The 24,120-nt window shown below is 50.1% G+C and overlaps 1 protein-coding gene across 2 annotated transcripts; it reads right to left on the reverse strand.

Moving 5' to 3' along the window:
* Positions 1-1,826: 1,826 nt before the first annotated feature.
* On the reverse strand, positions 1,827-16,732 carry LOC106850682 (uncharacterized). 2 transcript variants are annotated; one of them, XM_014872203.2, is made up of 5 exons: positions 16,625-16,732; positions 6,880-7,350; positions 5,341-5,670; positions 4,847-5,007; positions 1,827-4,024 (listed from the first exon to the last, which is right to left on the reverse strand). In XM_014872203.2, the coding sequence occupies exons 1-5, from the start codon at positions 16,689-16,691 to the stop codon at positions 3,980-3,982; spliced, it is 1,074 nt and encodes a 357-aa protein (XP_014727689.2). In that variant the 5' UTR covers positions 16,692-16,732; the 3' UTR covers positions 1,827-3,979. The 2 variants fall into 2 exon arrangements, with proteins under 2 accessions (XP_014727689.2, XP_088025646.1); XM_088169520.1 differs by having other exon boundaries at positions 1,827-4,707; positions 16,625-16,730.
* Positions 16,733-24,120: the final 7,388 nt, after the last annotated feature.

Below are 24,120 nucleotides of genomic sequence, written 5' to 3' on the forward strand. Positions count from 1 at the left end.
GAAATCCTTATGGCACGATTAGTGTTACAAGACCCACGCACTGCCTTGTCCATTCCAGTGCTCCTCGAGGCAGTTTCTCTTTTTCTGAACACCCTCTGTAGCCTTATTTACAGACTTGCAGTGTTACATGATAGTTAAATAGTATCTAAAGCTAAAATACAGACACTGAGACATGAAAGACAACTGAGCGGGCAGAAAATAAAGCATGAAGCACAGGTAGCCCTGCCAGTGGCACAGCATCTCTAGGACTGTCACTTTTCAGCTTCTCAAATCCCCTTCCCTTCAAAACGTGAGTCTGGAGAGAGAAGGAGGGAAGGGCAGAGGAGGCAGATGGGTCTCAAACTCTGGTTTTATTTTACCTGTGTTTCTTTCTTTTCTATTTAACTTTAAGCCCAAGTGATCCAGCTGATTCTTGGTCCCCTGCTAATTAGTAAGATGATCGTGCCTTAGCCTAAGAGGCATTAAAACTAAACCCCATCAGAGGCTACAGCTATGTTCAAGGAGAAATACAGAAGGTGGCAATAGTTGGTTTCTGGTTCTGTCAGTTCTCTTTGCTGCACAGGAAAGGTGAAGCCCTCACAACTGGCCCATGGTCCATCTCCAAACCTGGCCACCTCAGGGGCTGAGTCACCTGGCTGGAAGGTCAGAACTCGGCTGGGCAAAGGCACAAAGCTTTGTGTGTCCCAGGGGTGGCTGCCTGCACAAGCCTGTCCTGCTGCTGCCTCTCCAGCTAACACAGCCCTGCTCTGAGCTACCTCTCCAAGGCAGTTTGTTCTGCAGAGAATGAATCAGCTCTGAGTGGGTTTGGTGGTAAAAAGGCAGAACAGAGAACACTCCAATATAAACCACCAGAATAGCTCTGACTTTAGATCTGAGAGGACTGGCTTAGTTATGGCATGTTTGTTCTGTTTTGTATGGTTGTGTGTTGGGACAGGACTGAAATCTCTGCAGGGTTTAGAGTTCACCCTCATGTCTTCAGATTACTCAGCAAACACTTTGCTAGGCTACAAAGTCTTTGTTTGCTCTAGATCTTTCAAGGATTTGCTTTTCTAGATTTGTTGTGGGAACTCTTTACAAAATAGCATAAGCCAAATTATAAGCATAAGCCAACTACCGGGTAGTTTCACTCACGTTTTGCTTTTGCATTAGAAAATCTTTAATACAAGCAATCTGTGACATGAGCTGGCTGATTTTGCCAAAGTATTTTAACAGCTAGGAGAGACTTAGCTCAGGAGAGATTTACCAGGTCTGTAGCAAAAGCTGGGATTTTGAGCACTTACCTCCCTGCAGGTCTGAGCTCTGAAGGGAAGAGTTCAAAACTAACTAGTTATAAAGCTAAACAAAAAGAAATATGTGCCTTTCAATTTGCTTTGTCTGCTGTACTATAGAAAGAAGATGACAGATGATGCTACTTTGGTTTGGATTAGGCTGACTTTCAGGATATTTCTGTAAATAAGGTTTGGGGTTACAGTTGACATAATGAGAATATCTTCAATCAGAGTCAAAGGAAGGGAGTATAAAGGTGTAGATTAGATTATTTGGTCTAGTGTGGTTCTCTAACACAGATTTCATCTGATTTAACTATACACAAATTAATCTCAGTTGACCCAGACCAAGAATGACCCTGACAAGAAGGAACACAGGGAGAGGAGGTGTCCTTCTGAACTGTCAGAGCTATGGTTCATAGCTGTCTGGCATTTTCTAGTTATCAGCTCTGTGAGTCTTTGTGCCCCAAACTGCTGCTGTTTATCTATCACAGGATTCATTGTGATCTATAAAATCTTTTCAGTTAGATGTTTGCAATGAAAATATGATGACTGAGACACTTTTGGCATTTGTAACTTTATTGCAGAAAAAAAAATCCACTATCAACATATTTTACAAACAAAGTTGCACTTTGGTGTTGGGCAAGTTTTCTTCCTCACCCCTTTCCCCTGGACAGCGATGCATGGGAAACCAGAACAACCAGCCCCTGCCCTTTTGATTGTGTGCAGACACACTTCCCAGATATGCCAGCCTGCACCAGTTCCAGCCAGGATGGAGTTCTATTTTCCACCACTAACTTGCCAACTTTGTGCCCAAAACCAGTAGCACCCTGCCCTCCGGCAGGGGAAACAAGTCTGTAGCTAGGGAGATCGCTCTGTGCAGACAATGCTTGATACAAAAGCTTTGGAGTTGTGACAATTGCTCTTTAGTTCTCATGCAATCATAGGAGAGAACCAACCCTCTTCTCTATTTTACTGGGCATCAATACACAGATGGAAGGCCAAAGCCAACAGCTGAAGCACAACTGCACTGCAGCCATTTGTCAGCCACTCTGGAAGCAGCAACACAGGGAGGAGGAACTGCTGCCTTACCCAGTTCATCTGTTTGACCCAGACTGGTTCTGCTCCACACCTTTGGGCTTTCCAGGTAACTTGAGCTCAGCTGTTGGGGAAATTCCCCTTTCCCTGCTACAACAACACTGGGAAAAAAGGTACTTTTGCAAGTGAGGTCTGGTATCTGTCCTTTGTGGGGTTCAGTGATGTTGCTACTGAAAGGAGAGGAGAAACTGAGGCTTGTAAGAGCAATGTGGCAGATAAACTCTAGCCCTTGCTGTATCCTGAGGGAACAACTGTCTTAGTCAAAAATCAAACACTTTAGAGAAGGCATATGTTTCCATTTACCTGCAGTTAAATGTGAGTTAGAAAACAGGAGCAGGTGTAATTACATGAAGACTGTCATGTCGCACACACTCTGGTCTTTCTGAGGCAAGGGCACCAAAAGATCCTCTGATTTACTCTCAGAGTCTCTGTCTCTGGTCTACGGATTTCCTTGAGAGGCCTCAAGAGCCTTGGATGCAGTCTACAGCAGTGATATTTTGAGGCAAAAGTGCAGAATCTAATCAGCATAACACCAAGAAAGGGAAGGGGAGGAAGGCACCTACATCCAGGATCTGTCCTCATGACAAGACACCAACTGGCTCAACAGACCAACATCAGAAAGTAGAGGAGCTTTGACCTTGTATAGCACAGGAAGGAGAGCAAAGTACCAGTTTTGTACAACAACTTCCAGCAACCAGATGCTAGAAGCAAAATGGGAGGTACCTGAGGAAAGGCTTGTGTTAGCCCAGGCAGGGAAATGGACTAAAGCATTTACTGAGCCTGGGAAAGGAATTTACACATATGCCAAAAGCATCAAGTGTAGTAGACACGGTTTCCTAATTTTGGTGAGACCAAATTAGCGTGTCTAATTGGCAATAGACTGAGTCCTATCAAGCTTGGTTAAGCTAACATTATGTTAATTTTCCTCCCAGCAACTTCAAAGCAACATCAAGTAGCAGGGGCACTTCTCCAGTGGCCACAAAACTGTTTTCCCTGGTTAAAGAGAAAAGGTATGCATCTAGGAAGGAAGCAGAGTAGTCTTTTATCCTCCGGGTAGGTGTTTCAGGATGGGTAATGCCAATCCTGGGACTAAAGCTGAAACAGGAACAAAAAAAAGTGCAAGAAAACCCCCAAAACAAACAACCTTAAAAATGCAGAACAAGAGGGAACCCAAGAGAACTGGTTTCCACATCCTTGGCTTCCTCAGAAAACAGCAGTCTCCTTTGCTGGCACTGTGCTGACACCACCAGTATTAAGAGCTCTAGTCTGGATCACTTGCCCACCTCCTTTGTAGGCAGCAGCCACCAAGATGAACAGAGGAGATCCATGCAGAACACCATGGTAAAGGTTATCTTGGCTAATTGGTTGCCACACTAAAAGGAAGAGATACCTCTTCAGGGCATTGTTTTGAGGAGAGCCTGGAGAAAAGGGTCAGACTTGGGCTCTGATTCGCAGCATAGAAACTTCAACACTGAACTATTAAAACATCTAAAACGAAAAACCATCTGAAGAGGATCTTTCAGTTGTGTGCAAATCACAGCCCCTCATTCCTCAGCAGATCATCTGGGACCAAGTCCTCAAGGCCTTTTCCTCTGGGCAGTGGACAGCCTGGTTGCCTAGTAGCTGTAGAGGGAGAGAGGGGTGTCCTCCATCATGTCATCCTAGAAGCAGAGAAGAGGGTGCTTTAATGAGATGTCTGCACGATGGCATCATGGTCCCAGCCTGGCAGAGTGCTGTGCAGGCAGCACAGCCTTCTCAGCCACACCGTCACACTGTGGCCATCTGCCCAGCCATCCACCTAAATGCTGTCACTGTGCAGTTCCTGGATCTTTGAACTGTCAGTCTCCCTCCTGCTGCAGCATTTGGAGAGAAGAGGTGTGTGCAGGAACTGCCTGCCTGCTGAAGGGATGTGGAAAACTCTGGCTGTTGAAAACTTCACTCAGCTTGAAACAGCATCAGCTTGCTTGCTAGCTGCAGTACTCCTCCATCCCAGAAAGTTCAGGGAGTTATTTGCAGCTTCCCCAGAGCTAGTCCAGCCTCTGGAACCCTCATATATTTTTATATTCCCAAAGGGTCAAACACAGACAGACATACAGACAAACAGACAACCTCCCTGGAACAGAGCATAAAATCTGCTTTGTCATAGTTACAAAGCAAATATATCAGAAAACAGGAGGAGAGGTTAGGAAGGTGTCATTTCAGGACAAGCCTGGATGGAGCACTCCTTCCTCTCTCTAACCTCTCAGCATTCCCCTGCAGAGTGAGGGGAAGGCAGAGAGCTTCTTTAGTGCCCAGCCTTGAGACTTGCTGTCTTGATTCAAACCTTGGATGGAAGGAGAGGGACCTAAGGAGGAACAGGAGTGTGTGATCAGCATTGGTGCTGCTGCAAATACCCAAAGCATTGCTAATGTAGTAGAAAGAGAACTGCAAAGCAGTCAGTGGCAAGGCAGCCCACATCGGGCTGGGCTGAAGGCACGACTCACCATGGGCAGGTCCTGCAGGCGCCGGAATTCCATGCGGTTGTTATGCTGGCGGTATCGCAAGAAGCCCACCAGGCCCAGGATGCCCACCATGACAATGAAGACGGAGATCACAGTGATTACCAAGGGATCGGCCCTTGTTTTGCCAGCCAAACTGGGTAGCTCTGCAAGGAGACCAAGGGAATCAGGCCAAAGGAGAACCTTCAAGGGCTAGAACAGCCCAAGCTTTGTCTTTTCTGGTTCTGCTCAGTACAACCAAGAGGCAATTTGAAGTAGCTCCAGCCCTTTGCCATGTTTTATGAGAACAGGTACAAAACAATTATAGAATCTACTAGGCTGGAGAAGACCTCTGCAATTATCAGTCCAACCTATGACCTAACACCGCCTTGTCAACTAGACCATAGCACTGAGTGCCACATCCAGTCTTTCCTCAAACACCTCCAGGGACTGTAACTCCACCACCTCCCAGGGCAGCCCATTAAAAGCAGAGCATTTACCTGAATTGTCATCATCACCAACATCCACCACAGAAGCCTTCTCGTGCCTGGGCTCCAATGACTGTGCCAGTGTGGGTGTGCTGGTGGGGATGGCAGCTGTGCTGGCAGGTGTGGAGCTGGTCACGAGGGGTGTCCCTGGCACAGTACTGAAGGCAGTAGCAAAGGATGTGCTCCTTACAATGGAGATGGGAGCAGAGGAAGTTCTGGGCTCCACAGTGCTCTTCTCTGTGGCACTCACAGGGCTCGTTCCTGGCTTGGTTTCAGACCTTGCTGCTGTGGACCCCGGGGTCTGCCCATCAAAAAGCCCTGATTGAGAGCTGTTAGTTGTTGCTGCAAAATAGGAACAAACAGTTATTTCAAAGGATCCAGTGCAAGCACACTGTTCTGTGGGACTGGACAAGATGGAAGCAAGACTGTAAGACTGCTGAGATTATAGGAACAGCAGCTTATTGTCCATCCTTTGGAAAATAAGCAGAACCTTTAGTGCAGCCACAGCTGAGCCACACTGTAACCCACGGTGCTCAGAAAGTCCTCTCAGTTTTCATATGTGCCAATCTGCAATGTCAGCCAACCTCAGCTGGGCCCACAAAGCCTGTCCTTGGGGACAAAGGACAAGCACACAAGCTTAAACAACTCAACACACAGCTGAGGATCACACTGGGGATCCCAGAGCAAGACACTGGGAAGGGCCTCTCATCCTCCTTACAGGGAGCACAAAGGAAGCTGCCCAGGGACTGGGTAGGAGCATCCCCTGAGGCTGTGTCAGTGTGTCACAGAACAGCAGGACCATGTGACACAAGCCAGGGAAAACAATGCAGTTGTGCATGAACACCATGCAAATCAGTGATCAATCAGTATTTGCCTTGCATTAGGGGTGTGTGACAGCTTGGAAAATCTCAAGGCAGGAAAGACTGGGATTGCAGACCATATATAGCCAGTCCCCATGCTGCCCAGAGGGATCTGAAGGTAGGGTAGGGTTTCCCGTGGTTGCCCAGGGATGGATGAGCTGTCACTTGTGCTTGCCCATCTCCACATTTTGTGTTAAGGGAGGGTGTGCTTCTCCAAGGAGGCTCCCACTGAGCTCCCAGCCCTGATGCCAGAAAGGCACAGCTGGGCAATGCTGCTAAGGCATGTTATTTCAGATTAGATATATGAAGGACGTCCCTGCACACAATCAGTGTCCTCATCAGAAAGCAGCCAGCACAATTAATACCAAAATTAATGAAGTTTGCAAAGTGGATGCTGAACTAACATTTCCACAATGTATGCTGGTGCTTTGCTCTTTATGACCAAGATCAAGAATAAAATGATGAATACCAGTGCTTTAACATAAATCTCTATCAAAACCCATGAACCCACAGAACATCTAGCCATATATCTAATCTCTTTAGCTAAATAAGTTGCACTGAACTGGCTCTGCTTAGTGTCTCATTCCCTTATTCTCCCCCTCTCCATTTACCAGGAGAGTGCTCAGACATTTCCAGGTTGTGCATCCTTGAGGCAGGACTTTGTGGACAGGCAGTAAAGACAAAACCTCACCCGGCACAGTGTTCAGAGGAGGCGTGGGGGTTGCACTGCTGGCATCATCCGCTTCTTCAGTTGTGCTGAAAGGCTCTGTGGCTTCATGGCTGGGCTGGTTTTCTTCCAGAGTGCTGACAGTCAAGGTAGGAGAGGGGATTTCAGTGCTGCTGTTGACTGACAAGCTCATGTTGCCATGCTCAGGATGTGTAGCTGTGATGTCCCCAGGACTGGCAGCGGTAGAAGCCTGCAGTCCCTCTGCCTTGGAGTCTGCCATGGGGGTGGTGGGGATGAAGGCATCATCCTCCTCTGTAGCATGGAGCCTAGTGGTGGTGAGTGTTGCAGCAGTCAAGTTTTTCTCCAGGCTTGTCTGAAGAATGGCAGTAGTGACTGGACTGAAGTCAGAGGATTCCCTTGGCAGATGCGAGGTCAGTGCTGAGCTAGGAAAAGGTGATGATGACATCAAGGCCTCTCCTGTCTTCTGACCCTCTCCTATGGAACAGAGAAGTTTGTCAGAGATCCCACAGTGAGAGGAGAAACAGAAGGGAAGGACAGAAATTTAATTCCAATTCCAGCATACGTTCACACTTGGGAAAGGGATTCAAACAGCTCCTCTGTCCTCCTGGTTTTTGAGGCAGGGACCTGTTCTAGGGGACTTTGCCTTTATCCTGTTCTCCTTCAAGTCCTGTGCTGTTGTTCTTTAGGGACAGCACCATCAATCCCTCTATCCTCGAGCAACTTTTAATCTTTTTTAGAGGATTTGGGTTTGTTAAAAGCATCACCTGAGACCTGATTCTGTAAGAAATTTAGATAAGTCTTCTTTGGTTCATTGAGAAAGAGTCAAAAGTGGTGCTGAAAAAATACAAATGAGAAAAGTGCGGAAGAAGACTCTAGGTCCCCTGGCCCAATGAGGTGGAGAAAAGTGATATTTAAATGGGTAGCAAGGGTGCTACAGCTAACAGGGCTGAGGTGTGCTTTGGGGGCCACCTTAGTGAGCTATTTATGAACACATCACCTCTGTGAAGTACAAAACTGTTTCAGAGAATTGGGGAGCTACTCAGCCTCCCACTACAGCAAAAAGGGGCAGCTTCCCTGAAGGCAAGCAAAGATCCCCCCAGATCCACAGCTGCTAGACAGTGTGATAGCATACGGGAGAAGGAAAACCACAAGGCTCTTACACCGCCTGTTCATAAACACAGATCCTGTGAGGGTTTTTCAGGGTATAAACAGGAAGAAAACAGAGAAATGTAGCCACATCAGGATGGACTCTTCAGTTTAAAAACACCTCATAGTCAATATTTTGAAAATTTCTGTTAAAGCTTCTATCCACACCACAGAGGACTGATGAGCTAATCACAGAAAAAAATAAAGGTACTGAAGCAAATCCATCATCATGCCTCTTCTCTCCACAGTGAAGAAGCATCTAAAGCAGATGCTATCAGCAAGAAACAATTATCCACCATCAATGCAGCCCATTCTTATACTGTTTTGGGGAAAATTCAGCAGTTTTTAAAAGCTCTTCAGAACAGACAGAGTTATCAGAGCTCTTCTTCGGCACAGCACTTAACAGGCCCTAAAAAAAGACACAATACATGGCTCTCTCAAGACCTTTGCAGTATCCTGACCAGCTGGAGAATTCAAAACACTGGAGCAGCCTGATGGAGCTGTGCTTCCCCGGCCTGGGGCCCCAGTCCCAGGAGAGCTCCCGCAGGGATGCACAGCCCTGCTCAGCATATTCAGAGAAAAAGCTCTCACAGGGAACCCCAGCTGGAGCAACTCAAAACATGAAGACCAAAGGCCGAAGTGATGCTCCCTTCGGCCTCGCCTGGATCCAGATGTGCATTTGTCTGCAAATAAAGCGAGCCACTCCGCCATGGAGCTCAGGAGTAGGATACACCAATAACACCTGGAAGGAACAAACCTGAGCTCTGGGTTTCCTGGGACCAGGCACCAAAAGGCACAATTTCCAGCCACAAACACAGCACTGCTATTCAGCACGGGGTGGGATCCCACCAGCTCCGGATGCTTGCTCAGTAAACACCCAACTACCTGCTCCTACGCAGCCAGAGACATAGAGCTGTGCTGTCACTGTGGGGTAAACAGGAAAGGTGGTGGCCAGGTGCCCGGCCAGTGGCAAGCCTGGCTATGTGCTGCTCTGAATAGCTGGCCTGTGCCCGGGACAGCTCTCACGGGGTGGCAAGTCATGACTTGAGTTATGCAGAAGAAAGGTTTGTGGAGACCTGTCTGGCACAAAGGTTTGAGCAACTCTGAAACCATCATGCCGGTTTCTGACTAGAAAAGTGACAGGCAAGATGGGTGCTACAGACCAGGACACCTGCCCTCATGCCAGGAACTGGCATCCCTGCCAGGAGGTGCTGTGGGACAGGAGGGTTTGTGGGGACAAGCAGCTCCCCCTACCCTGCTGCATGACAGCTTCCTGCTGCCTGCAAGAGAGAGTAGTGGGACTGGCATTTCCCTAAGATCTTCTCTTCAAGAAGCCACCCGGCTTCTTCCCACAAAATTATCTGGTATCCATCACTGCAAAAGAAAATGGTTCCCGGGTGGATGGGCTACTCTGGCTCTGGTGTAACACAGCACTGTGGTTTGCAGAGAATTGCAGAAGAGATTTTAAATTGGCAGGTGAGGAACACGGGACTTGCTTTGAGTATGGCAAGTGTTGATGGCACCTCAATTAGCAAGTCATGCAGCCCAGCATATCACTGCATACCCAGCTCAGGAAACAAAGGAGAGCCTAATCCAGACTAACACAAAGATTCAAGACATTAAGAGATGATGGTGGGAAGACAGAGAAGGCAAGAGCTTGAAAATGGCCAAGGAAACAAAGGACTGAGTAAATCCTGATCACCCGGGAACAGGCAGACAAAAGATTCCCATCACCCGTCTGTCAGCTCCTAAGGGCTAAGAACACATCCAAAGCCAGCAAAGTCACCAAGCAAAGCACCTGGGGAAATCTCCCAGAGGTGCAACTTGTTCCTTGTGAGCTGACGCTGAGTTTTATTTCAGTTTTAGTTTAAAATAAAAACACTCCTCCAAAGGGCCTTCCTGCAATGCTACAGCCTGCTTTGCTAGTTTTATCATCCATCCAAAAGGACAACCTATGGCCACGCAAAGGAAACCTGGGGCAAACCTTGTGGTACAGAGCAGAGCACTGCTGCAGTTACCTGTGCTGGGGAGACCCAGCAAACCTCACACGGGCTGGGATCCTCGAGGGTCCAGCTCCTGGTCTGCTCTGGAGCTGGTACCCAACAGGTCAGAAAATCCCCAGCTCCAGCACAATTGTTGCTGCCCCAGTCACTGGGTGCTGATGGTTTTAGCTGTTTCTCGGTTACCTACAGAGACGCAGGTTTGAGCTCGTTCCTCTGGCGTCTTCCTGGAGAAGCTCTGCTTCCTGCACCACATGCCAGGAAAGCCATGGCTGTACTGCCTAAGGCGTCGCCCTCACCAGCTTCAGGAGACAAGAGGGAATCATGTCCTTCTTGTTTCAGATGCAAATGAAATGAGTTAGTATGAATGCTTCACCTTTTCTGTGATTCTCCAAGACCTGATCGTTGCAGCCCCCAGGACAGCTGGTAAAGGTGCACTCAACCCTTGGCTCCATAACAAAGCAGCTACGACTGTCCCAGGATCCGTAAGCAAGACCTCTGACCATAAGAATATCTCTGTTTCCCTGACAGGGGACCAAGGGTGAGCTTGCTTTGGTTACACTGAGGTGCCTGCTGAAGCAGAGCTGGTCTCCTGGCTACAGCCCCACTCCTGCCCTGTGTCTGTGTTAACCCTCCAGGCTCAGCCTGTGTGTGGTGAGAACCAGAGATCCCAGACCACACCAGGGCAGGGCTGGTGGATTTGGAGCAGCAGCTCCCACCAGACTGTGCTGACTGCAGTGACCTCTGTCTGGGAAACAAGAGGGGCAAAGGAAGACAGTGGTCCCAGGGGAGGAGGGATGCAGCCAGCCAAGAAGCAGCCCCTTCCTTGGACAAGGGTGGGAAACACTCCCAGCTCCTTGAGGGAAGGGAGGGCTCTGAACATCAGCCCACAGCTTCGACCCCTCTCCAGCACTGTCTGACAACACTGAGAGACCTCCATGTATCAACCCAAGCTCCCACCAGCTCCAGAACAGACATGGTAAACTTATGCTGTAACAGAGGAGTGAAGGAAGCAGCTCTGCAGGAAACGGGGCCATTCCTGCCTTGAGCTCCCTGCCCAAGATTCAGGGCTGGGGCCAAACGAAGGGCAGAGGAAGGTTTGCACAAGCAGCACAGAGTCACTGCTGTGCCAGGGTAGTCACGCAGAGTGGGGACCGTGGTCTCCACCCTCCGCCACAACAGCCACCCCCCACCATCTATTTGTTTCTCAGAATAAAACAGTGACATAGAACAGGACCTCAGCTGGACAAGCCTCTCAAAACAAGCTTCTGCCACAACTCTCCTGCCACTCTCAGCAGCATCCTCTGCTCCCTCCTTCCTGTCTGACAGAAACAGCAGCCTGAGCTCCCCAAAGGTCAAAACCAACCCAGCTCTAATCCATAGTCTTCAACACTTGTTAAAATCCCCCTTAGGATGAGATGAAGGTGAGGAAGCCCATAGCAGGCTGGCTCCTGGGGACTGAGGGAGAGCAGGGCAGCAGGGTGCAGGCTGCAGCCACCACTGGAAAAGGTGCACAGAGTCCCAGGTGAGAGCTAAGCACAAAGATGAGAAGAATTCACCCAGGATTTTGGAGAAAGTGCCCATGGGAGCAGAACTCCTGGTGTGGATGTATCTTCCTCCACAGGCTGTCACTGTCTGAGGACAGTACCTCACTTAAATCAGCTCCCTACAGAATGTATGTGAAACCACTGCTCTGATTCATTGAAAAGGCACCCAAACCCTCCTACAGTGCTATTTTGGTGCACTAAATGAATTCAATTTCCATTTAAGTGTAATGGCTCCATTTGCAAACAACCTAGTAAAATGGAAAACTACAATATTTGAAAAGTAACAGCATAAACTTTAACCTGTATATATCAAAGCAGTTATATCTTACTGCTTAGCAAACTACTTCATTAAGTGTAGAAATTATCTTTTGTTGCCAGTTATTATATCTTATGGTTACCAACCAATGGTAATTAGATAATCTCTTCAAGGAAAAAAAATCATGAGTATAAATGCAAATAAAACCATATAGTGGGATTTAAAACCAAGGCTCTCCATTTCATTTAAAGCAGAACTGGAATAGCTCCAGATTAGATACTAGCTGAACCTGATCTCTTTTTCTGGAATAGAAAAACAAAACCAAAAACCAAAACCAAAAACAAATTAAAAAACAACAAAAAACCAAACAAACAAACAAAAAAAACCCAAACAAGTGGCAGGAGAGATTTCTGGAGCCCTTCAGGAAGGTGCCAGATGCCCCCAGGGATACTGTAGAGCAAACACCCTCATTGTGATGAAGCAAGCTCAGAGACAGGATCCGGTACAAGGGGCAACTGCTTTGTAAACGCAGCTCCCTTGGATACCTTGCTCAGTTGGATACCTTGCAGAACCTCGATGGAGGCAGGATACCAGAGGGCTGCATTTGCCACAGGCTCCAGTGCTCTCCCTGCCAGGGCTGATGCCCGGACTGTCCTCATCCTCATCCTGGCTGAGAGGCTGAACAGACTCCCTCTGCTGTGAGGAGTCCAGGTGGGAGGTACAGGCACAGATCCGACCTTGTAGCCTGCTTGGGGAGCACAAGTGAAGCTCTTCGTGGCAGCAATTTAATTCATTGCACCCCTCGTGGCCTCTGCAAGCTGCTCTGCAGGCATCAAATCTGGGGTTTTGATGAACTCGGGGTGCTGAGCACCCAGCTCCAGCCCTGGAGAGCTTCCAGGCCAGGCACGATGCAAAGCAAGGGCTGAGGTAAGGGACAGGAATAGAAATCAGGTCTCCTGACTGAGAAGGCAGGTGGCCACAAGCAGAGCACGAGACGAGGGCAGATTAGATATGGGGTGCTGAGTGATATGGTGTGGCACTGGGGGGAGAGACAGCCCAGCACCCAATCCACCAGGCAGGCAGGAAGATGCCTCCTCAGGGCATCTGTGGATAATGGGCCACAGGCTTGAACCACGGGGAAACAAAATAGAGAGGCAGTGCTCCCACCTCGACAGATGGCACTGCGCAGGACAACCGGACAACCAGCCAACGGTGGCATGGCAGAGCAAGGCAGAGCAAGAGTTGCAGGAACAGGGATGAGCAGCCCTGGTAACAACACCATAAATACCAAGCACAGGTACTTCAGTACCAGGAAAACCCATAAAACAGCACAGACCTGCCCAGATCACACAGTAGTGGGGCAGCACCAGCCCAATCACTACAGCACCCCAGCGTGTCATGCTTTGCCTGGCCCTGCCATGTGAGACCCTCCTCACCCAGCCAGAGGAATGAAATGCAAAGAATTTCTTTCTTACAGGTTTGCAGGAAGCTCTATCACTGATCCTCCATTTATAGGTGAAGGGGCTTATCCTAAATTTCTGTGGCAGGGAAAAGGGAGAGCAGGCTGCCTTGCTCAGCTACCACTGTCAGAGCAGCCAGTTATTTTCCACAGGCCATATACAGCTGTGGAGCACCTTGCTTGGCAGGAAGGTGCCTGGGAGATCTCATGCTGTCTGGTTTTGTTCCTCAGTAGGGGACTGAGCTGTGGTGATGACTCCTTTGTGCAGAAGCTGCTGGGCACACCCATGGCATGCATGGCCTGGGAAGCCTGCCCTTCTCTGGGGTTGTGTAACCCCAATAATACAGCAACAGCAGGGAGCTCTGGCATCAGACAGTCTGGCCCTGCTTACCTCAGGAGTCACAGCTGCAGTGGAGGAAGCATTCACATCATTAGGAGAAATTAATAAGCCAGTTGCCTTAATGGCAGCCCAATGTCAGCAGGGAGCTTACTCTCCAGTGCAGTGTGGCATGAACTGGGGGAAGTTTGGACATCAGGAAGCCTGTCCGGCCCTGAGCACCCAGGTTCTTCCAGCTGCATAATCGCTGGTTCCATGGGCTGTGAGGCTTGGAGGACGCATCCTGCCCTGCCCTGGGCAGCCCTACAGGGCTCAGGATGTGACTCCAGACCTCAGTGGAGCTGAGCCCTATGAACGATGCCCCAGAAAGCATTGTGGGGATGATCACAGGCATATGGAAAACCCTGAAACAGGAACTGTGTCTGCCCATCCAGAGGGTCATGGTGGAAAGGAAGGAGGGACAGGGGCTTCTGTGCTTTAGATAGTCCCTTCTCCCCTTTGTCTGGAGGGATGGGGCCAAGGGAGCTGAAGGAGGCAAGTGCTTTGCCTCTGCCCAACAAGTCAAGCCTTCTTGGAAGCATACCAGGGAGACAAGGCCCACCCTGCCCCTGAGGTTGAGGGAAAAGCATGTGTACAAATGGCATCAAAGAGTGATGGCATGACATGAAAGGTTGGGCTGGGAGTGCAGGGTCACACAGCTGGAGGAAACACCCAGAGGAGAGGACCAAGCTGTGGCTCAGTTCTGGGTGCAGCAGAGCTGGAGCTGTCCTGTCAGGGTGAGGCCAAGTCCATCCACTTGTCCTTGCCCTGGGCAGACAAAGGGAAAAAAAATCTTGGAAAATCGGCAGTGGGACCCTGAAGCAGACACACTGCCCACCTGTGTGCATGGCCCCAGTGGTGCCGACAGACAGGGCTTTATGTGCTCCTGCTGCTCCCAGCCCTGCGCTATTCTCACTGCTTCCAAGGCAGCTCTGCACGGGAGGGAGAGTCAGAAAAATGCCCAGACCAAAATTACTTGGGGTTTTACTTGTAAGGCTGATGGTACTGGAGGAAGTGGATTTCCGCAGGCAGTGAAGAAAGGCTGCATTGAGAAGCTGGAGTGGGCAGAGCACAGGAGCCACAGCAGCCTGAGCTCCTCTGTGGCCCTGCTGCAAACCCAGACAGGGAGTGGGAGCAGGAGCAAAGGGAATCTGTGCTGGGAGCAGTGCAGAGAGCAGCTCATGGAGCTAGGACAAGCCCAGTTTTTGACAAATTTGTCTAGGGACTGCTGACTTCAGGGCTAATCTCTGGGTGAATTCTCCCTTCTGCTGAGATTTTCTGGTGTCTCATTATGGGTTATGCTTGCTATGGAGCATTTTATTGTTGGTAGCATCTCTTCCATCTATTTTCTATTTTCACAAAATATCTGCTCTTCCAATCACAGTTGGGATTAGGTAGCAAATTCAACAGCTATGAGGGCAAGGGCCAGGTCAGCTGCATAGGTACCATTTCCTGAGACTGTGAAGAATCTTGGATTGGGACACTAAGCAACAAAGATCCCAGAAAAAAACTCAGTGCAATCTTAATTTCTGGTACATTCTGGCAGTTTGAGTCTCAGACTTTGCAGCAAGAAGGTTCTTATGAGCCAGCTGGGGCAAGGGGCTCCCTAGGGTTTCCCAGTGTGCCCAGAGTGTGAGACGCGTGAACAGAATATAGCCCCCGGCAGCTCAGAGCTCCTCCTCCTTTCAGCGGTGGAAATTCAGAGTCCTTCCTTTGCCAGTGCCTGGTCACCTCCCCACACCCCATCACAGTCGTGTGGGGAGCGCAGCTTTGCCCACATAAAGGGCGCTGGTTTGGGACTGCTCCCAGGGCTCAGCCTCAAACCCAGCCATACCACATCCGGCACCCAAAACCTCATCCTGAGCACAACTCTCACTGCTGGGGCTCAGCCCCACAGGCATCTATTCTTGGGTTTTCCCAACCCTAATTAGTTATTAGAAACTGAGTTTCTGTGTGTCTCGTCCCCCCCCTCCCCCGATCTCTATTGCTGCTGTCACGGTGCTGGGATCTGACCAGGGTCTGGCCAAGGGCTTTTCTGAACCACAAAGAAGAAGAAACACGTTTTGCTTCCTGTGCCCCGGGCAAGTCCCTAAATGCCACAGAGCCTTTGTCACTGCCATGGTCACGGGGAAGGTGACAGCCCCCCGACTCGGGGCACACTCCAGCCACGCGGCAAAGCTCGGTGGTGTCGGTGGAAGGGGCTGTCAGCGCCACGATCAGACTGCGTCTGCCCACGTGGGGACGTGCTGATCGTAGAGCAGACCCGAAATATGGCCCGGGAGAGTCTTCCTGGGGCAGGGGTCAGGCTCCTACTCCGTCCCGAATAGCTCCATCCGTCCTGCCCCTTTCGCCGCAGGCACAGGGCCCTCGTCCCGCCGTGCTGCGGAGGCGGCAGAGTTCGGGCTTTGTCCGGGCTTCCCTCGGGGGAAGCTCAGCAGCGGCTCGCAGGCACCCACGAGCTGCCGGGCGGGAGGCAGGAGGCTCGCAGGGCTGGATGCGCCTCCAGGATCGTTGCTCCCCTCCCCGCACATCCCCTCGGGATCCCGCCGGGCGGGAGGTGAGGGCGGGTGGCTCCGCCGGCGGGAGCAGCGCTGCCGGCAGCTGCCTTGTATGGGCAAGGCCGGGACCGGCGGCCGCGCTGCTGCCCGGAGCGCGGGGCTCACCCGGGACCACCCCCCCCGAGCATCCTTGGGCCACCTCACCTGCGCGTCCGCCGAGCGACGGGACCGAGGGCATTTCGCCCGAGTTCGGGGGGCAGGCCCGGGGCGCTGCTCTCCAGAGGGGGAGCCCTAGGGGGAGGCTCTCCAAACCCTTCTCCCGCATCCCCACCAGCGGACGGAGGAGCTCGTGTCCCGGCGCTGCCCCGACGGCTGTCCCGGCACTGCGCTCCCCGCCGCGGCGAGACCGGCGGGATCCCTCGGTCATCCCCCCCGCCCCGGCACCCCTCGGCGGCCGCCCTGGTACCTGGCAGGGCGCAGAGCAGGCAGTAGGCGGCGGCGAGGTGGAGCAGGGCGCGCCGCGTCCCCTCCATGCTGGGCCGATCCGCGCTGGCTTCCCCGGCGGCACCGGGGCGGTGCCGGGGCGGGCCGGCAGCCGGGGCGGGGCGGGCGGCACGTGGTCCAGCCCCGGCCCCGGAGGAGCGGGGAGGGGGCAGCTGCCGGCCCCCGCCCTGCTGGTACTCCGTATGGGACAGCGCACTCTCGATCCAGTCCCGATTCGGTCCCTGGCACCCTCGGTTCGGTTCGCACCGCCCCCAGCATCACCAGCTCTGGGTTCGGGCAGGACACCCTTGGTACAGTCCGACACTGGCCTTGGCACCCTCAGACCAGTCACTCCTGGTTCGGACAGGACACCCCCAGTCCCGTCTTTCTCTGTTCTGGGACTCCTTAGCCCAGGTTTGTACCACTTCATCACCCCATAGAGAGGTTCAAGAGGATCTCACCACGTCCTAGTCTGCTCTTGGCACCCCCAGTTGGGCCTGACACCCCCACTTCTACCCCACGCAGGGATGGGAACAGCAGATGAGCCCAACGCGGGACATCGTCTTGGGGCCTCTGGACGGTTTCAGGGTACCTGGGTCTGTGGGCACAGCCAGGTGCAGAGGTGCTCCAAGCACCCCTGGATAACTGCCCCGGCCAGGGTTCAGGGTTCATGGCTCAATGTGCCGTGGCTGGTTTCTCAGGACATCCTGCAGCCCCTGGGACATCCTCTGGCTTCACATCCCTTCCAGCCTCCTGGGGGCTGGCTTGCCTCATCTAGGCACTGTGCAGGCTGAGCCAACGTTCAGGAAGTTTGACTGCTCTCTTCTGGACAGCATTTCTGAAGAAGAGGGCTCCATGTCATTGTGTGGTTTGTGGTGATCCTCTTTCAGGCTGCTTTGGCAGAGGTGAGGCTGTAGGTCCCCTTCTCCATCAGATACCCATGCCTGAAGCACCAGGGAACAGAGGAGGAAAGTAGAAATGGTATTAACCCAAGAGGTTTTGCCTCCCTTTTTCAATGTGGGGGTGCTTGGTAGCTCCTGCTCTCAGTTCTGAGGTAGAAGAGAGTTGATCAGATACAGAACAGATCACACCTTTTACCAGAAAGAACTGATCACGCCTTTTATAAGAAAAAGCAAAATTCAATCTTAGCCTCTCATGGGAAATGTGTTTCTAGCTGCTTGCTACCTACTGCCAAGAAAACTAGCTGTACCATTTTCTGGCAGAGGTAATTGTGCTTGTACAAATATCCCAGTTCTAAGGGGAATTATTTTATGCGTATTTACAGCTACTCTGTTGGTTATAGGAGTCTTCTACTACCCACAGAGTTTGCAGGGCTACCCAACAGACCAAAGCCTCCTTTGCTCCAGACAGGCTTGGTCTCTCAGTGCTGCACTGTGCATCACCTGGGCCAGGAGCCCCATCTCACCAGTGAGGGACCAGGGCATCTCCCCAGGCACTCACCCCTGAGGAGGGCACGAGCTCCAGGGGACATGGGCACTGCTGGCTGTGCCCACAGCTCACGAGCACATCCAATGCCTGTGTGCTTGACTCACTTCTCTGCTCTGGCCTCTCCCTGGAGATGCCAAAACCACATCCATCTCAGCTGGCTTACAGAGGTTGGCTCGCAGTCGTCAAGGCTACCGGTCCCTCTGTTTTAATTAAGCACACAGACAATGTACGGGGTATTTTCAACAGCCGGGGGAGAAGGAGGAAGGAGGCTGGCAGTTCCCGGAGGGGTTGGTGAGCAGCACCATAAATCTGGGCAGATGAGCCCCCCTGCAGGTCACTGCTATTACTTAGTTGATCTCCGCACTCGTTAGGATTATTACTAACACACTAATGAGGTACTTTTGGCTCACTATAGCAAGAAAGGAGCAATCGGGAGCAAGAAAAGGAACTGCATCTGCGTGACAATGTCTTTAAGAAGATACTGCGATGTCCCACCCTGGAGAAGGGAGCAAAAACAAGGGAACTGTAACAGCCCACTGGTACACAGCCATTTTCTCATGGAATAAGCAAAACCATTCCCCTTAGACAGCAGGCAGCAGCCTCTCATGTCTGTGTAGGCTCTTAGCTTGTTGTTGAGTAAGACTGAAAACACCCTTGCAAGCCCTAGCAGCATCTAGATCTGACAGGTCTGAGTAGCATTGAGAGTTGAGGACTTAGAATAACTTCTGAAAGAAAGTTTTGTGCTCAAAAACCTCAACATCAACTTCTGCCATTGTCCCACCTCCTTCTAGCTGTGGCTCTATTCAGCTCCCATCCTTTTTTTCCTGGCTGCTGGCCAAGTAATGGAGCAGACCAGAGATGATAATGTTGGTTATGATAATTTAATAGGAAGAAGCAGATCACAGAAAATAAGTGAATAGAAAATAGTGGCAGCGAAAGAGCTGAGGGGAAGTAAGGGCATGGGCAGGAGGGAGGGAGGTGCTGGCCCTGGGAAAGACAAGAAAACTCAGTCCTTGGACTGTGCCCTCCAACCCCGGGTATGACATAGGCTGAGTGTCCCCTGAGTGAGCAGAGCTTTGGCCTCGCTGCCACCATAACCTGCAGTCCCACACAATCTGAAATGTGATCACCTGTTTCACCAGCCCAGGGGTGAGTGACTGCAGCAGTGGGAGTCCTGAGCAGAGGGATGGCTCTGGGTAAGTAGGTGGTTCACCTGGGCTCTGGTCTCATTTAAATCATCCCATTTCTTGTGCTTTGGCCTCTCTGCCCTTTGCCAGGGACACTGGGAGCACGGCTGGTGCACATCTCAGCCTGGCCTTGCAGATCCCAGCACATCCCAGCCTGTCCCCTTGCTTTTTCATGAGGATGGGGCATGATTAGGATGGTCTTGGGGTAGACAGGCCCAGGTATCATCCCTAAACGTCTGCTTTCATCCTCCAGAAGCTCTTCAGTGCAGAATGAGGAGAGGTCCTGCTCTCAGAGAGAGACAACTTGGCATTTGCAGGGATTTTCAATTCTCAAGAAAGTTGGAAGTCAACTGACTGGAGCAGAAGAGCTAATCATTGAGTGAGTCATTCCCCCTCCCAAAGTTGAAACATTAAACTATTTTTTTTATGAAAGGCAAATTAAATCCCACAAGAAAAGAGAATTTATCAAAGAGCAGAAGATGCCACTGGGACTTGCAGGCAGACAGAGGGAGCATTTGCTCAGCAGCCCAGGATATTACATCTCCTGTGTCTCTCCTCCAATGTGAAGAGCACTGCCATTCATCTATTTTTAATAACAATGACGCAGGCAGTGAACCTGACTTCAAGGCTGGAATATCATCTTCTTCCCTCTGCCTATCTGTCCTGACTCATCTTCCATTCCAAGAGCTCTCCACAGCTTGGTAGCCCAGCAAAGAAAGAAAGAAAGAAAAAAAAAAGTGGATTAGAGAGCAAAGCATCAGAGTGAAGAGAATCATTCTGGGCAAGGAGCAATAAACCCTGTGACTTCACTGGCTCAGGGAGCCAGGGAAAATTAAGCATCTGAGAAACCTAAATGTATCTGGGGGCAGGCTGATCAGAGAGAGAGAGAGATCTCTCAGAGAGCTGAGCAGGGATCCAGTAGCATCTAGATACTTGTAAGTCTTGCAGCTCTGCAAAAAGAGGTAGAGAAAGCAGGGGCAGAGCTGAAGGTGCCCAAGCCTGGAGTGGCTGGGAGTGGACAAGCTGAAGAGCCCTATGGTAGCAGAGGTCTCCAATTTCAGTGCCAAAAAAGGTACAGGTCTCTTCACTGTTGTAACTGCAGAGATAAGGAGTGAGTGCAAGTGTGAGGAGCATAACCAGAGGAGGAGAGGCTGCTGTGCAGCCTGAGGACACAAAAATTGTGCTTTCATCCCAGAGATAACCTGGCTTAGCTGAGAAGTGAGGACAGCACACCAGGCAATTCAGAAACCCTTTTGTGCCTCATCATGGGGCAGGAGAGGTGGGCCTGATGGCCATTGGGCTGTTGGCCTCGATTTTCATGGGACTGCATGGCCTCTTTCAGCATCCACCATGGTCCAAGATAGTGCAAATCTGTATTTCTGCACTTTGGTAGGTGAATACAAAGCACATACAGCTTTGTCAGATGTTTAAGGTTTTCCCCTACCAAATCTGTATACAGGAATCTCAAAAGTTCAGGTGCTGTTGAGAGAAGCCATGACCCAGGCCTGTCCTGAATATTGGGACCTCACCCTTTGCTCCTCAGCTCGCAAGGGCTGGAGGATGGTGTGATGGGCTCTGCCCAGGGCTAGAGCAAGGCACAGTGACACAGGCTCAGTCCCGGCTCATTGTCCCAGTGTTTGCACAGCCTCAAGGCTGGGAGCACCTCAGAGCAGGGGAGAGCCAGCTGGTCAGCTCGGTGCCACTCCATAACCATGGAGCTGGTCATAGCCACGCCACAGCACTGTGGCAGGGCAGACAGGCTCCAAATTGTAGCCAAGGCAGCAGATGGCCATGATGAGCAGGTAGGGGAGCACAAGACTGCAGCACTAGTCCCATTACAGGAGCTGTCAGTTTGGGCATTTCCATCTGCCCTAGAACAATCCCTTTCCAGTTTCCGAGGCAGGGTGTCTGGTGCTGTGCCAGCCTCCTGCTTGGGCCCTGCCCAGCCTCCTGGAAGAGGAACATGGAAAATGCTTTGACATTCCCATGGTTGCCAGGTCTCATGCAGACATGTGTGGTGTTGGGTTTGGGCTGACATGGCAGCACGGCTTTGAGCACAAGGACACACTGGCCACCTCATCTGCACCAGTGGTGAGACAGAATTGTTAACCCAGCTGGTCAGCAAGCACGTACATCTTTGTCCAGAGGACACCATGAGGCTGCCCCTACAGAGCCCTCCTTGCTGCCAGGAGCGTGGCATGACAAAACAGGGGGCAGGGGTCAGAGCACAGCCCCAACTGTGCCTTCCACTTTCCCTGCTCGGAGTGGCAGGAAATACCCTCTCACCCACAAGCAAACTTGTCCCTGTTCTGCAAAGGCCACCTGCAAGACTGGCTGAGGGAGGTATGGGTGGTGGAATGTTCTTCCCAGGGAACCCATTAAGATGGTTTTCAAAATCTAGGGCTTTGGTGTGTGACTGAAAACCTAAAGGCATCGTTTTTTAATGGATGTTCTGTTAAACGTCCACCTAGGACAGGGGCTAGAAAGGGGCCTATGTTGACATTAATCAAGAGCAAATTCCTGGCATTCCCATGGGGACTCTCTCTTCCAGTTCCTGTGACATGACTTCAGATCTCCACAGGAGTAAATCAGAGCGAATTTGGCCAATCTTATCCAAAGATAGTTTTTCTTGACAGGTTTCATTACATAAAGTATTTAATGGGTTAAATCACTAAAATGCAATCTCATCACAATACTGTGAGGTCAAACCACTGTCTTGGTCCCTTGGGAGGAGAGAGAGAGTCTTTGTCTTGTGACACTTGTTTAATTTTGGAGCCCACAGGACCTCTGCTGGGGAAAACATCTGCTCTGCTGCAGTGGGGACAAATTTGCATGGATTCATTGCATCAGCTCTCTTCTTGGGAAGGAGAAATCTCCAAACTTCTCTCCCCCGGGGCATTTCCAGAGCCCGGAGGGAGGGAATTCCCCCTTCTGCCTACTCTCACCCGCCTTCTCATGTCTATTTCTATGTCCAACCGTGAGTGAACCCTCCGCTGCTTCTTTGCCAAACCGGTTACGTTTAAAAAGCCAAAGTGATCCGTCTGGAAGAGAGAGTCAGTCTGAGAACAGAGAGAAGCAAACCACAAAGCCACAGAGCTGCTTTTTGGAGTGGCCGATCTTTGCATGGAGCAGCCTGGGGGCATCCGGAGGAGAGGGGAATACCCGCTGTGAGCACAGGCATTTACAGGCTGCGGGACCCTTCTGGGATGCGAGAGATCTGGCAAAACCGAGAGCGCTGTGACATCTGCGAGACTTTGCCTTTGATGAGTCTCTTTGATGAGTCTTCTAATGCTGTGTTCATTTTCCTCTCTCCGGGAAACAGAGAGAGACGACAAAAGTCACTCGTCTTCTGCAGATTTCAAGGCTGCAGATTTGCCCTGGTGCTTCTGCCAGCTGCGAGGGGGGACGGGGACTTTGTGTCGGTTCTTTCTGCGGTTTATTCTGTCGTACGGTTTTTTCTGCTTTCAAAACGTAGGACTTGCCGCTGTAATGAAGCCATAGGAGGGTTCATAAGATGGTTTTATTTCCTTCTCATAACAGGGCTCAGTAATGTCACGAGTCACAGGACCTCGTGCAATGTAAAACATAATGTGAGTGTTTCCAACTGAGATTCAACTTTACTGGATCTCTCTGGTGTGTTTTAATGACGTTGTTTTGCACCAGACTTTGGGATAAGTGCTGATTCCTGGATATTACCAGTAAGTCATTTGAAGTCCAAAAGCAGGAATTAGACGTATCTTGCTTGGGAAACAAAAAGGAGGTAAAATTTTTGATGGGGAATAGGGGAAAGATAATTAATTTCCATAGTTCTGTGATCAGTTTCTAAAAAGAGCAGTAATAAAAACCTACCACCAGATGTCATCTTAGAGCCAACTAATAGCTCCCAAAACAGCAGAGACGAGGATACCGGGGAATTTTAAAGGGATAACGTTTAAAAAACCCCGTTGTTTTTTTTTAAGGGCTACAAAGTTGCAGGGATCACTGGACCCTGGCATGGTGAAGGACCCCGGAGATATTCCAGAGCTGACTTTGCAAAATCTTGCTGAGATAAATCCCAGCAAAATAGAAAGCATTGAAATTTAACCTTAAAAAAGTAAATTCGAGAGAAAAAAATCTTGTTAAAAACCTCTATTCTGAGACTCAATTCTGCTTGAATATTGAGATAAGAGACTGGTGAATCTGGGTACTTTCATCTGCTTTGTCACTCATTAAAATATGATGGATACAATAATATTTTTAAAATGGCTCAATTACCAAATATTTCCTGCACCTTGTGTTTCACCTGTCATTAGAATGGATGTTTGCAGGTGTTTGATACTTGACATTTGCAAGTGCGAGAAAATTTCCTGTGAAGGAAATCCTGGAGGAAATTAAGAAAACAAGACACTTTTTGCTCACACACAAAGTACTTTTAATCTGTTACCTGTGCAAAGGTGATTATATTTTTTGTAGTTAAACATATGGAGGAAGTTTCACTGTAGACTCTTCACTGAAATTCTGAGACTAAATTTAATCAAGACATTGCAGAATAGAGAGATTTTAACACAACTCTAAGAATAAGTCTCTGTTCAGTATTTATAGCTGGTGCTAATGTGTCCGACATCAAACTCCCTCAAGCACATTTTAGATCACGCAGAAAAGACTAGATGTAAAATTAATGATGAACGATAATGAGAAAACTTATTACTAATACGGCATGGCAAAGCTGAGTGACACATTCTTGTCCAAGACCCTTTTTAGTTACAACTCCTCTGTTTTTTAACTGTTTGGGATTCGGTTATTCTATCCAAAACTGCATAGTAAATGAACTTTGTTTGTTGAAGAGTTTCAGTAAAAATAGCTC

This window comes from Sturnus vulgaris, chromosome 9 (assembly GCF_052056855.1).
Source record: "Sturnus vulgaris isolate bStuVul1 chromosome 9, bStuVul1.hap1, whole genome shotgun sequence".
NCBI lineage: Eukaryota > Metazoa > Chordata > Aves > Passeriformes > Sturnidae > Sturnus > Sturnus vulgaris.

Excerpts from the sequence above, each read along its gene's own strand:
- LOC106850682 (XM_014872203.2), bottom strand. The coding sequence starts at position 16,691 with ATGGAGGGGACGCGGCGCGCCCTGCTCCACCTCGCCGCCGCCTACTGC. Across the intron at positions 5,671-6,879 it reads TCCTCTGAACACTGTGCCGG|CAACAACTAACAGCTCTCAA; the intron begins GTGAGGTTTTGT and ends CCTATTTTGCAG. Across the intron at positions 5,008-5,340 it reads TGGTGATGATGACAATTCAG|AGCTACCCAGTTTGGCTGGC; the intron begins GTAAATGCTCTG and ends GTCTCCTTGCAG.